The 15131-nt window shown below is 41.0% G+C and overlaps 1 protein-coding gene across 16 annotated transcripts in view; it reads left to right on the top strand.

The window, feature by feature from the left end:
• LOC129783098 (spindlin-Z) overlaps positions 1-15131 on the top strand; it is a 97546-nt gene that overhangs the window by 59635 nt on the left and 22780 nt on the right. For 15 of the 16 annotated variants that reach the window (XM_055792802.1, XM_055792793.1, XM_055792798.1 and 12 more), the window contains one exon: positions 6960-7178. In XM_055792802.1, coding sequence (XP_055648777.1) covers positions 7127-7178 — 52 coding nt within the window. In that variant the 5' untranslated portion in view covers positions 6960-7126. Of the gene's footprint in view, positions 1-6959; positions 7179-11995; positions 12178-15131 lie in introns of all 16 variants that reach the window. The other variant, XM_055792804.1, reaches the window with a different exon arrangement.

Raw genomic sequence — 15131 nt, 5'->3', positions numbered from 1 at the left:
TCTATTAATCATGTAGTCGACCAGTTTGAGACTATCTAAGAATACTTTTCTTTAGATAAGTCTCATCTTATCTCCTGTTCGCATTATCAACATTGAACAACATCTACAGGCACATACAAACACTAACAATCCAATTATTAATATGCTTAACAACGTTTTGATCCATGTGGTTAAATTAGGCAACCAAGATGTTAACCATTTCCACGTTACTTCAAATCTTAAAGAGGTATAATTCATTTGTATTTTATGTAAAATTTTAGTTTGTTTCCAAATTTCATTCAAATCAGTAGAAATGCATCCACTTTGATTCACATATACACGGCAACTAGTATTTAGTACAGTATACACTCCACCTTGTGAAGTTAAAAGCATATCTAAAACCATTCTATCTTGAATTGCAATGTCAGCCAGTTGTTAAACTTCCTATTGTAAAGCCACAATGGCTTCAGCAGTTTCATTTCTATTTTTTTTCTATAATTGCAGAGATATTTACAATAGCTTTTTCTAATTCACTTACTCCTAGCCACAGTCACGGAGCAGAAGAATGAAAAGCTGTAGGTCTCTCAATCAGTGGATTATGGTCTCTTTTATGTCTCTCTAAACAAGTTCTCAACCAGACTTTAGAAACTAATTATTCCATTACTGTAGTGCTCAGAACTAGTGCTCCTAAGGTACATATTCCTGCCCAATTCTTTGGTAAATTTTTTCTAGCCTTTTTCCCGCAAAGCCAATACCAGCCTTTTCTTTCTGGAACAGGCCAGGACTTTTGAAAATTCCCTCCCCAATTAATGATGTCACTGCACTTAGAATAGTTTCTTACTATAACCATGTTATTATTACAGTCAAATTTACCAATGCCTTTTGGAGGAGTACACTGCTGGACACATTTACCATAACCACTCTGGTGATCTGGAATTTCTCTATCCCATTCTTGTTGGCTATTTAAACTGGTATTGAGAGAAGTATTTCTCCATAGGTTTTGCTGAGATATTTCTGCTGGAACAGGGATTCCTGTAAGTGAGATTCCTTTCTTTGCATGTTCAGGGAAGTGTGTACAGATGCAACAATTTGTCTTATTTGCAATTTTCATTGCTCCCTCAATTAGTTTGAGGTAGATGTTACAGTCCCATGGACTATCCTGGTTCCTTTTGAGCAGGGGTCCTCAAACTTTTTAACCAGGGGGCCGGCGCGGATGCAGCGGCAGGCAGTCATGTGCGGCTGCTTGGTTCCCCCCCCAACCCCCGGCGGGGGGGTTCTGTAAATACCGGGGGCCGGATTGAGGACCCTGGGGGGCCGTATCCAGCCCACGGGCCGTAGTTGGAAGACCCCTGCTTTTGAGCATTGGTAACCTCAAGTAAAAGAAGACTATCAACCTATTTAGTTCATTCATTTCTAATTCCAGAAGTCAGTATACTTGTAAAGATACAATAACAATGTTACTATTCCTAATAATACAAAGTATAATAAAATTTCTTCCTGTATACAATCTAAATGAACTACTGATTCCCAATTTGTCCAGGTGCTTTACTGTTCATTGATTCCGTGTTAATTTCAGTTTCAGAGGTCTGGTCTCTCTTGACTTCCACCCTTCCAGAAGGGCGCTCTTCACTCGAGTGTAGTAAATCCAAGAGTCTATTCCCTTTACCTTGATCACTGTGGGTGTGATTAATAATACCAAATATGGTCTTTTCCAGCATTCTTTCAGAGATTCATCTTCCCAGGTTCTGATATAAACTAGATCTCCTGGTTGGAAGGTATGTACTGGGGTGTCTAGATGTACAGGTGCTCTTTCGTTCAGGCATCTATGAAGTGACGATAGAGTATGCCCCAATGATAACATGTATTCAGTAAGTATCTCTTACTTTGCCTTGTTAGTTCAACATGGGAAAGCTTCTACCCATCCAGAAAATGTATCTATAAGTACCAGCAGATATTTATACCAATTACATCTTGGTAAGTCAGAGAAATCTATTTGCCAATATTCCCCTGGACTATGTCCTCTCTTAACTTGTCCTGGAGGGGGTCTTTTCTATATTTTTGGATTATTTCTGCAACAAATCAGGCATTGTTTTACAATAATATTAGCAAGCTGTTGCATTCTCAGCCCTACAGCATAACACCTTATGCTTGCCACTATTGCCTCGGCTCCCATATGGGTTTTCTGGTGAGTTTTCTTTATTAATTCCCTCATTAATGGAGCAGTAACTATAATCCAGCGTCCATTGTTCACCATCCATTTTCACTTTTGGTACAGTTCAGAAGTTTTGCCAATTGATCATCCCTTTCAGAGTAATTTGGAGGCTCTCAATACTAACTTATCAATAGGAATCAAAGCTCCCATTATAGAATTTGATAGAGTTATTTGTTTTGCAGCTTCGTCTGCTCTTCGATTAACTCTAATTACATCTGTTTTTCCCTTCTGGTGAACCTTGCAGTGAATCACAGATAGTTCTTTTGGTTTTTGAACTGCATGTAAGAGTCTTAAAATTTCTTTCCCATGTTTGATTGCAGTTCCTTGTGAGGATAAAAGCCCTTGTTGTTTCCAAATGGCCCCATGAGTGTGTACTACCCCAAATGCACATGTTGAATCCGTATAAATATTTACTTGTTTATCTTCAGACAGTTCTAGGGCTCAAGTCAATGCAATCATTTTGGCTTTTTGAGCTGATGTATTAACAGGTAACGGCTTAATTTCTACTTCATTTTTCAAAGTTACTACAGCATATCCTACTTTTTGCTGCCTGTTGTCCATAAAGTTGCTTCCATCAGTGAATAACTCCCAGTCCAGATTCTCTAAGGGTATATCTTTCAGATCTGGTTGGCTGGAGTACACCTGTTCTATGACATGTAGACAGTCATGTTCCAACTCATTATTTTCATTAATGGGGAGTAGGATTCAGGATGGAAGTCACCTTCAAAGTGACATCATCTTGTTTGATCAGGGATGCCTGATATTTAATCAATCTGTTTGGGGGCAACCAGCGATGGCCCTTCTGCTCCGATACTGCCAAAACAGCATGAGGCACAAAAGCAATAATGGGTTGTCCCAAAGTCAATTTTCAAGCCTCTGTAATTAATAAGACCATTGCCGCCACTGCTCTGAGGTATGCTGGCTTTGCTCACTTCATCTAATTGCTTAGAGAAGTATGCCACCAGCCTTTTCCAGTCTCCAAGGGTTTGAGTTAGAACTTCTAAGGCCACATGTTGTTTTTCATATATATATAAAGTGAAAGGCTTACTCAAGTCTGGCAATCCCAGAGTGGGAGCCCTCATAAGTTCCACTTTTATAGTGTCAAAGCTTTTACAACATTCAGGAGTCCATTCAAGAATTTTTTGATGGCAGCATATTATAATGGTTTAGCAATTAGACTGAAATTTGGTATCCACAGGCAACACCACCTGGCCATTCCCAAAAATCCTCTTAATTCTTTCTTTGATTTTGGAGGAGCTATACGGTATATTGCCTCTTTTTGTTCTGCTCCAAATCTTCTCTTGCCCTGCAAAATCTCAAAACCCAGATATTCTACAGTTAGCTGAGCAATTTGTGCTTTTTTTTCTGTGATACTTGGTACCCAGCAAGTCCCAAAAAATTCAGCAAGCTAATGGTGGCTGCCTGACATTCCTGTTTCATTGTGGCTCCCAGTAGGATATCATCTATATACTGAAGCAAGGTAATCGAAGAAATCTTACCTTGCCAATCTTCCAGTTCTTTGGCCAATACATTACCAAACAAAGTAGGGTTATTCTTGAATCCCTGGGGTAACACATTCCAGCAGAGTTGAACTTTTCGTCCCGTTGTGTTTTCCCCTTTCAAACACAAAAAGTTTTTTGAGTCTCCTCCTCCAGGGGTATGCAAAAGAAGGCATCTTTTAAATCCAATACTGTAAAATAGACATTGTTATTAGGTAAAGATGATAGCAAGGTATGAGTTCGGAACCATGGGATGTACATCAACTGTGATTTGATTAATTTCCCTCAAGTCTTGCACCAATTGGTATTCTTGAGTCCAGGGGTTCTTAACTGGTAAGATTGGGGTATTATATTCAGACTGACACTCCTTCAATAGTCCATGTTGAATAAAATCATTTATTAGTGGTTCTAAACCCAAATGAGCTTCTAACTTAATAGGATATTGCTTTTTTTCTTACTGGTTATGGTCTGGGTTTTAATTCAGCCTTTACTGGTACTGTGTTCTTTGCTCTTCCAGGTCTGTGGGTTGCCCATACAGTGGGTGTTACAGCATCCAAAATTTCCTCTGGGATGTTTGCATCTACCCATTGTTTCTCCGTTAATAAACAGATTTGAGCCTTCCAAGCTGTTTCCTTTGGCAGGTGTAGCTGTATTCTCTTATCAGAGAAAGTTACCTGTGCTCTTATTTTACACAACAGATCTCGCCCTAAGAGGGGTAAGGGACATTCCAGCATATAGAGGAATTCCTGAATTACAGTTTTACTTCCAATTTTGCATTCCATCAGTTTTAAAAACAGTTTCAAAGCTTGCTTTCCCATGACCCCCACAACTGGCATATAGCTATTACTTAAAAAGGACCCTTACAACTAGTTACAACTGAATATGTCACTCCAGTATCGACCACAAAATCAATAGTTTCATTCCCCAGCTGAACTGGAACCCAGGGGATCAGCTCAGGAAATTTTAATATTGTCCCCTGGTCCTCTTCAGTCTGAATCTGAAGCCCCCAGCATAATCAGATCAGCTTCAGGGGTCTTTTCCCCCTTGGGGAATGGTTGTTCTTTTTGAACACTTGTTTTTCCAACATCTCTTTCCTTTACAATAGGCACATTGATTTGGCCCCATGGAACTTTCTAAAATCAATCCAGAATTCCAGCCCCAGCCTCTACCTCTAGCCCAGATATTTCCTCGATAATATCTTCAATGTCTTCCCTTGCCTCTCATTGAATTCCCAGCAATCATAGCAGCTAACAAATTAGCCTGAATTTTGTGATCTTTTAATCTTTCTTTTTTCTCTGTTTCATCTCGATTATTATATACATTATAGGCTACCTCTGTGATTATTATATACTTTGTAGGCTACCTCTGTCAATTGAGAGATAGTCATTCCTCCTACCCCTTCTATTTTCTGTAACTTTTTTCTTATATCTGAAGCCAATTGTCCAATAAACAACATATTAAACATTCTCCTATTAGTTTCATCTTCAGGATCTAAGTTAGTCCACCTTCTAGCTGCCTCACACAATCTCTTATAAAATGCTGAGGGATTCTTATAATTTCCTTGTCTAACTTCAAATAACTCTGACACATTCTTTGATTTTGGGACCCCATGTTGTATACCATATAAAATCAATTGCTGATACTGTTTAATTGTTCCCCTCCCAGCACCAGAATTTGGGTCCCATTCTGGATCAGTTTTAGGCATAAATCTGGCAGGATCATTGTTAGCATTTCGCCTCTGATTCTCTTGTTTGGCTTTTTCCAAAACCAATCACTTTTCTTCTGGAGTAAAAAGAGTGTTTAACAGTGTTTGCATGTCACTCCAGATAGGATTATGATTCAGCACAATTGATTCCTCTGATACATTTTATCTGGATTTTCTCTATACAATCCCACTGATTGTTTCCGATTTAATAAGTCTGAGCTGGTAAACAGGATATGTGCAAACAGTGGCAAACCTTCAACTCTCACTGCCTGCTGGAGTGGTGCCTGTATCACCAGGTGCTGAACCAGAGTTCTTCCTGAAATGGGAGAGAAATTTCTCTCTTCCATTTGGGGAGATTGTTCATCAGAATTGCTACCAGCCTCTTGTCTGATTGGTGGGACCAACAATTGTATATCTTCCTTGTTTCCCTTAATACACCCCTTCCCAATATCACAAGCCAAACAGCGCCTCTGAGTCTTCTTTAGTCCACTTTCAGCCAATGCATAGATACCATTCAGATCATTGTCTAACAATTTACATTTCTTCCTCATTTCATGATTATCATGCAAGGCAAAGAACAAACCAACATATGGTACTTCATCCCATTTACCCACTCTTCTACAGAAAAGCATTAACTGCAATATAGTGTTATAATTCAAAGTCCCATTTTCTGGCTGTTTCTCACCATTGTCCATCTTATACTTTGGTCACCATTGATTACAAGATCTGTGTAATTTTCTTTTAGTTAAGGGATCCCTGCCAAAATAGTTCCAATTTTTCAGGATGCATCCTAAAGGAGTGCAAAGGGGTATCTTGATGGAGGAACCAGAACCCATGTTATTTCCTAGGAAATTTTCTTTAACCAGAACTTCGTGTACTCAGCAAATGGAAGGTAATATAATTTCCCTTCTCAAGCGTCTACATACAGAAGTCAAAATAAGCTACTGCTGCGATCCTCAGGATAGAGTGACTTACAGAGAACAGACCCGAAACCCAGACTGGAAACAACAGATCAGAGCAGAATTTTCCACTCACCGAGGCCCCCTTGCAGTTCCTTAGCTGATACCTCATTAGGCTTGCATTGCACTATCATGTCACTTAGCGCTTGAGCACAGGAGGGAAACTTGGCAGAGTCCCCGATCAAACTGGTCAGTGTGCACTAGAGTCTGCTTCAGTCACCACTGTTCTTCAGGATAGCAAGACGATCCAGGCAAGACTTGTCCCACCTGGGTCACCAAAAATTGTTGCCTCACAAATGGAGTTTGTTACCTGGTATGCAAAGGTGGTAAATCCATAAAGCTAGCACCTACCTCTGTGCAGACTTGCAATAAATGATATCTTGGCTCTGTTTGTGAGATTGGCTCTTTGCATGCCAGGTAACAAACTCCATTTGTGATACAACGGTATGAGCCTTAATATTTGGCTGTTGTCTTGCCTACCCACCCTCTGTTTACTGAATGAAAGGACTTCTGATCGAGTATGAAAGAAAAAATATTTTGTTTCATTTTTATGTTTATTTTAACCAGGTCTCAAATCAGACTGTACTTTCTGGCTTGTTTTTCAGAATGATATAATTGAAAGTGCTTCTCCTATTTTTGAGGAAGAACAAATTGGTGATTGGACGGTGGATTAATAAGTAGCTGTTGTATTACGAGAGTAAGAAGATATTTTGGGAGGAACTGAATTTTCACCCTAGTCTAGCAGCTTTGCTGCTCACTTAAACACAGATGAATGAAGACTCCATTTGGAAAATCGCCAGGTCAGCGGTCCAGAGCTGATGCAGGTGAGATGTTACTGAATTTGGGGGTTTTGTTTGTTATTTTTAGTGGGTAAAAGTAGTGTCCTTATTTTATAGATTTTTCTTATGTACTTGTGGTTTTATGAAGCTATTACTGTTTGTTTGTGGTTGGGGGTTTTTTTTGGTGTTCATTTTTTTAAAGATAATTATTGCTTTCATTATAGAAACTGGAATTGAAAGGATATACATAAATTTAAGCTGTACAGATTTACATATAAGAAGTACTGGTTTTGATTGGGATAGAGTTAAATTTATTGATAATAGGCTTGCATGGTGCTATGTTTTGGATTTGTGCTGAAAACAGTTCATAACATACTAATGTTTCAGTTACTGCTGAACAGTGCTTACAGTGTCATTGCCTTTACTCCTTCTCATGTTGCCCCCTCTCAGCGAGTAGGCTGGGGGTGCACAAGAAGTTGAGAGGGGACACAGCCAGGATACCTTACCCCAACTGACCAAAGGGATATTCCATACCATAGACTAACACTTCAAGGGGAAAATTTCTCCTTTGCTTATCTTGGAAATGCTGGAAAAAGTAATCTAGTCACCATATATTTAATAACTTGCTGTAAAATTTTAAATGATTTTATAGAAATTGATCAGATAGTAATTGTGAAAGAGTATCTCTCAAAAACACTTCATAAGGGTTTTTCTAAATGTATATAGGGATTGTTGCTGCATTGTGTGTTTCATAAATTGAACATTATGTAGAGGGTGATTTTTGTGAATGAAAATAGGTAATTTTATGTGCTGAGTAGATAATTTCACTTTTTGTCCTCTTAATTTAAAAAGAAAAAAATATTATTTTAGATGGCCACACTGTCTATTGTTATTAAATTTTATACTATAATTGGCAACTTCATTTTTCACCATGCAAAATTATTATAATTGACACTCAGATTTCTTTAGAGGCCAATTTTGCTTTTTAGTATTTCTATACAACAGTTAATATTTAGGTCTTTACTTTTTTCTGTATGAAGCCTGTTTAATCTTAACTGGGGAGCCCTTAATTTATCCTCTTGTCTGATTAATGTAGTATTGCTGTCTTTTTGATACACATCTCCAAGTTGTATACATTTGTCATGGTTTAACCTGAGCCAAGCTGGCAGCTAAGTAGCACGCAGCTGCTTGATCACTCCCCCACCTCCCCTGGTGGGATGGGGAGGAGAATCAAAAAAAGGTAAAACCCATGGGTTGAGATAAGAACAGGTTAATAACTGAAATAAAGAAAATTTTAATATTAATAGTTATAATAGTAATAATTGTAATTAAAAGGAAAAAGAAAAAGAGAGAGAAATTAAACCCAAGAAAAACAAGTGATGCACAATACAATTGCTCACCACCTGCTGACTGATGCCTAGCCAGTCCCTGAGCAGCAATCAGTGCCTCCCAGCCAACTCTTCTCAGTTTATATACTGAGCATGACATCATATAGTATGGAATATCCCTTTGGCTCATTCAGGTCACCTGTCCTGTCTCTGCTCCCTCCCAGCTTCTGTGCACCTGCTCACCTGCAGAGCATGGGAAGCTTGAAAAGTCCTTGACTTAGGGTAAGCACTACTTAGCAACAACTAAAACATCCCAAATCTGAGTTCTTCACCTGGTGTGCAATAGCTGATCCACACACAGAGCTAAGATATTTGTTTATTGCATATCTGCGCAGAGATGGGTGCTAAGTGGTAAATCCACACAGCTAGCACACCTTAATACATGGAAAAATGTTTTATACACTTTGAGCAACTGTTATCAGTTCTTTTATAATTATGTTTAGTCACCCTTATTCTCATTAGTTCTTGCAAGCCTTGTCTCCATTTAAAGGTACAGTATTCTCTCTTTTCACTTCACATGTTCTATGAGGAAGGGGGCCTTGTTAGTAGGGGGCTTTCTTTGCCTGAGGGTGGATCTTTTAGTATGCCGATTATGATAGTTCACACACAGTTCCAGTAATTTTCTGTTTGGTCTCATTAACCATTTAGTTCTCCTTGAGCTTATTTTGTTTTCATTTCTTAGCTTGACTATTGTGGCTATTCCCTCTCCCAAGGCTATGTCTTGTTGACTGTTCCTAGGGGTTGATTAACATCCTTTGTTTTTAAAATTCTTTTGACCTCTTGTTTTTTGTTACATATATTTACATATTTCTTTAAAGTAAATAGTTTTTCTATGAACATCAGTGAGGTATCAAAATTATTCTCATACTAAATCCAACACACAGCACTCTACCAGCTACTAGGAATAAAATTAACTCTATCCCAGCTGAAACCAGGACATTATCCACCACTTATTCCATACCAATTATGTCATTCCAAGGTCCCACACTTTCCAATGCATCCCAGTCAACCACCATCACCTTTCTGGTCCTTTGTTATATATATATATATATATATATATATGTGTACACACAGATAACATTCCCTTAGTCTATGGGCCATCCCTATAAAAGTCTATTCAGTTCATTTGGTCCATGACACTGGGATCCATCTGTCATAACAGTCTTTCAGGACTGGAAAAATGGCATGTGGTGTTGGATTGTTGCATGCTGAAGCCACTTCTGGTTCCATCACCGCTGCTCTTGTCTTGTTTCATTAAAGTTCATTTTTTGTTAATCTGGGTGATTTCACTGTAATACCCTTGGTATGGCATATAGCCACCATAGAGGTGATAATGTACAGTGTTAGGTAGCAATCAACATCACACAATTTCATTCACTGACTGTTCTGTCCCAAAATCAAATGTCTTTGAGACACACATGTAACTTCCCCATCCTCCCCCATTACCCACCAAGTGCTCCCAGGCCCTTGAACAAAAGCAATGCAACAAATGGGTTTCCCTTAACCTGAGGCAGGAATGACCCAGACTGTTTTCCCCAGCATGTTTTTAAGCTCCACTACAGGAACTTTATCCCCCTCTACAGTACCCAAAAGCTTTGACTGGGCAGGACCAGCTCAGGTAGCAGATCCTCTGGTATTAACCAACCAGGTAGCCTTTGCTAAATGTGTATCCCAATGTTTGAAAGTTCCACCACTCATTGCTTTCAGTGTAGTCTTTAACAGTCTGTTACATCGTTCAGTTTTCCCAGAGGCCGGTGCATGATAAGGAATGTGATATACCCACTCAATACCATGTCCTTTGGCCCAAGTGTCTATGAGGTTGTTTCAGAAATCAGTCTAGTTGTCTTATGCAATTATTTTTGTGTTACCGTGTTGCCATAAGAGTTGCATTTCAAGGCCCAGGATAGCGTTTTGGGCTGTGACATGGGATATGTTTTTAGCCATCCGGTAGTAGCTTCCACTGTTGTTAGCACATGGCACTTGCCTTGGCAGGTCTGTGGGAGTGTGATATAGTCAATTTGCCAAGCCTCCCCATATTTATATTTCAGCCATTCCCCTCCATGCCACAGAGGCTTTCACTGCTTGGCTTGCTTAACTGCAGCACATGTTTCACATTCATGGATTACCTGTGCAATAGTGTCCATGGTCAAGTCCACCCCTCGATCCTGGGCCCATCTATATGTTGCATCTCTTCCTTGACGGCCTGAAGTGTCATGGGCCCATCAAGCTATGAATAGTTTACCTTTGCGTTGCCAATCTAAATCTACTTGAGCCACTTCAATCTTGGCTGCTTGATCTACCTGCTGATTGTTTAAATGTGCCTCAGTGGCCCGACTCTTGGGTACGTGAGCATCTATATGATGTACTTTTACAACCAGGTTCTCCACTGGAGCAGCGATATCTTACCATAATGCAGCAGCCCAGATGGGTTTACCTCTGTGCCAATTACTTTGCTTCCATTGCCGTTACCACACCCACAGGGTATTTCCCACCATCCATGAGTCAGTACAGAGGTAAAGTATCGGCCATCTTTCTCGTTCAGCAACATCTAAAGCCAGCTGGATAGCTGTCACTTCTGCAGACAGACTCAATTTACCTTCTCGTTCAGCTTTTTCTCCAACTTGTCGTAGGGGATTCCATACAGCTGCCTTCCACCTCCAATGCTTTCCTGTAATATGGCAGGACCCATCAGCAAACAAGGCATATTGCTTCTCATGTTCTGGTAATTTATTATACGCTGGGGCTTCTTCCGCTGATGTGACCACCTCCTCTGGTGACATTCTGAAATCTTTGTCTTCTGCCCAGTCTATGATCACTTCCAAGATTACTGGGCAGCTGGAATTTCTTCATTGAGCTCACTTTGTGATCAGTGTGACCCACTTACTCCATGTAGCGTCAGTTGTGTGATGTGTAGATGAGACCCTCCCTTTAAAAATCCAGCACAGCACTGGTAAACAGGGTGCCAGGAGGAGCTATGTCTCGGTGCCAACCACTTCTAAAGCAGCTCGAACCCCTTCATAAGCTGTCAGTATCTCTTTTTCAGTTGGAGTATAGCAGGTTTCTGATCCTCTATATCCCTGACTCCAAAAGCCCAAGGGTTGACCTCGAGTTTCCCCTGGTGCTTTCTGCCAGAGGATCCAGGTAGGGCCATTCTCCCCGGCTGTGGTGCAGAGCACATTCTTTACATCTTACCAGCCCAAGGGCTACTGCTTGATCTATCTCTCATTTAATTTGTTCAAAGGCTTGTTGTTGCTCAGGACCCCATTTGAAATCATTCTTCTTTCAGGTCACCTGATAAAGAGGGCTTACAATCAGACTGTAGTTTAGAATGTGCATTCTCCAAAACTCCACAATGCCTAAGAAAGCTTGGTTTTTTTATTGCTAGTTGGTGGAGACATAGCTGTTATTTTGTTGATCACATCCATTGGGATCTGATGACGTCCACCTTGCTATTTTATTTTATTTCCTGTGCAGGTCCCTTGACCATACTTGGGTTTATGACAGAACCAGCTTTCAGAAGGATTTGGACTATTTTCTCCCCTTCCTCAAAACCAACTTCTGCTGTATTGCCCCATATGATGATGTCATCAATGTATTGCAGGTGTTCCAGTGCTTCACCCTGTTCCAGTGCAGCTTGGATCAGTCCATGGCAGATGGTAGGGCTGTGTTTCCACCCCTGGGGCAGTCAATTCCAGGTGTATTGGACGCCCCTCCAATTGAAAGAATCTGTGGCCTGAACTCTGCTGCCAAAGGGTTGAGGAAAATGCATTTGCACTATCAGTAGTGGCATACCACTTGGCTGCCTGTGACTCCAGTTCATATTGAAGTTCTAGCATGTCTAGTACAGCAGCACTCAATGGCGGTGCGACTTCATTCAAGCCACAATAGTCCACTGTTAGTCTCCATTCTCCATTAGGCTTTTTCACTGGCCATGTGGGGCTATTAAAGTGTGAATGGGTTCTGCTGATCACTCCTTGGCTGTCCAGTGAAAGAATCAGCTCCTGGATGGGAATCAGGAAGTCTCAGTTGGTGTGATATTTCCATCCTACTACCTCATGTACTGTCCATGGTCCTGCAGGTAAAACCACAACATACCCTGTGGTATGTGCCCAATATATCCTCCCTCTTGAGCAAAAGGGCGCTTACTGTTAATAGAGATACAGGTCCATATGGCTGGGGAGTTAGGATCTATCCTTGTCAAAGTGCTGGACCAGTTTCTCCACAGCCGAAGATGTGGGAGGAAGAGAGATTGTCTTTCTATTCCTGGAGTAGGTGAGCAACTTCATCCACCACCAGTGCTGCTTCGTCTCTCCAGCTCATTACTGCCAATGAATTGGTATACAATGATGGTGCACTCCATAAAAGTATCTGCCACGTGGGTCAATGTACATTGAACTTTGTCTGGATCTGTGGGTAATTGCATGTTGTTCTGGTCATTATAAATCATCTGTAGCATGGCTAATTCCCTCAGGTACTGAATACCTCTTTCTAGTGTGGTCCAGTTGCCTGGGTGACATATAACTTATTCCTTGAAGGGATACCTTTCCTTCACACTTGACAGGAGTCGTCTCCAGAGGCTGAGGACTTGTGTCCCTCTTCCAATTGCCTGTCAATGCCCCCTTCCCTAGAAAGTGATCCCAGCTGCTTGGCTTCCCTACCCTCTAATTCCAAACTATTAGCCCTGTTATCCCAGCATCGAAGCAGCCAGTTGATAATGTGCTCACCTGGATGACGGCTAAAATCTTTTTGCAGATCCCACACCTCATTCAGGGATAGGGATCGAGTGGTTACCTCTTGTTCTGGCTCTTCCTCCTGTTTTTGTGATAGCCCCACTTCATCCTCCTTTACTAAACAAGCTGCCTTTTGTGTCCATTTGTTTTTGTGTATGGGGGTGATTGATACCAACATGGGTTGGTTTTCTGTTTCAGCTGCATCACCCATCACCAGGATCTGAGTAGTTGTAGTGCCTGTAGCCAGGGTTTGCATAGCCACAGTGCCTGTTGTGGGGGTTGGAGTAGCTGCAGTGCATCACACCGGGGTTGGAGTAGCTGTAGTTCCTGTCATGGGGGTTGGAGTAGTCAAATAGTTGCTTAACCCTACACAAAATCTGAAACACATTCAGCAACCTGCTGGTTCCTAACAATAAGGACCATGCTAGTTTCAGGATATTCCGAATTTCAAAATTTTCAAATGCTATTGTAATTACCCTGGAGAAGAAGGGGAACATAGGGGAACATATGGGAAGATGTCTCCTCCATAGGTTGGCACTCTGAGGAGGAAAGGGAAAATGTCTAATTATTAATAGCTCCCAGTAGATGACTCCCAAAGTACAGATGTGATGGCAATGCTGAGTACGCATACAAGATTAGTTTTACAACCAGCAATTCTGTAATATCATAAGCCAGTATCACAAAGAACAATAGAATGATAACCTTAGCCTGGGCCCCAAGGGTGATAAACACTAAAATGGGGAACAAATACTGCATGTAAGGTGTTACATAACACAACTCGGAGACCAAATGCAAAAACCCTGAGAGCAAATAAACCAATATTGTGACCAGCAACTATTAAACTAATATAATGAATGCTTATAACAAATTTGTTTTAACATGCTCTGGTCAGATCTGTTGTTTTTGCAACCCTTTGTGCCCCACCTTGGGTGCTGAAAAGGACTGTCATGTTTTGACCCCAGCTGGCAATTGAGTACCATGCAGCCACACACATGCAGCTGCAACCATGGGTTGAGACAAGAACAGGTTAATAAATGAAATAAAATGTAGTAGTAGTAGTAATAATAATGAAAAAGAAAAAGAGAGAGAAATAAAACCCAAGAAAAACATGTGATGCGCAATACAGTTGCTCACCACCTGCTGACTGATGCCTAGCCAGTCCCCAAGCAGCGATCAGCAGGCCCTTGACAACTCCCCCCAGTTTATATACTGAGCATGATGTTCTAGGGTATGGAATATCCCTTTGGCTCATTCAGGTCACCTGTCCTGGCTGTGCTCCCTCCCAGCTCCTTGTGCACCTGCTCACTGGCAGAGCATGGGAAGCTTGAAAAGTCCTTGACTTAGGGTAAGCACTACTTAGCAACAACTAAACCATCAGTGTGTTATCAGCATTATTATCATCCTAAAGCCAGAACAGCACTGTACCAGCTATTAGGAAGAAAATTAACTCTATCCCAGCTGAAACCAGGAAAATGTTTGGTCAGTCTCAACTCTTCACATTGTCTGGACTTGGATGTTCCGAGCTTCCAACATCCTGGTTTTGGCTGGGATAGAGTTAGTTTTCTTCTTGATGGCTAGTGCAGTGCTATGTTTTGAATTTGGTGTGGGAACAGTGTGTTTGGGGACTTTTTGGTTTCTCAGGACTTGCCAGTGGGAGGGCTGGGAGGGGACAGGAAATTGGGAGGGGACACAGCCAGGACAGCTGACCTGAACCAGCCAAAGGGATATTCCATACCATGGGACGTCATGCTGAGTATATAAACTGTGAGGTGTGCTGAGGCCTGCTGATTGTTGCTCAGGGAATGTCTGGGCATCGGTGGTGAGCAGTTGCATTGTTTGTCACTAGTTTTCTTTTCTCCCTTCCCTTTGGATTTCATTCC

The sequence above is a fragment of the Falco peregrinus genome, chromosome W (assembly GCF_023634155.1).
Source record: "Falco peregrinus isolate bFalPer1 chromosome W, bFalPer1.pri, whole genome shotgun sequence".
In the NCBI taxonomy this organism is placed as follows: Eukaryota; Metazoa; Chordata; class Aves; order Falconiformes; family Falconidae; genus Falco; species Falco peregrinus.
This window is presented reverse-complemented; position numbering and strand designations above follow the sequence as displayed.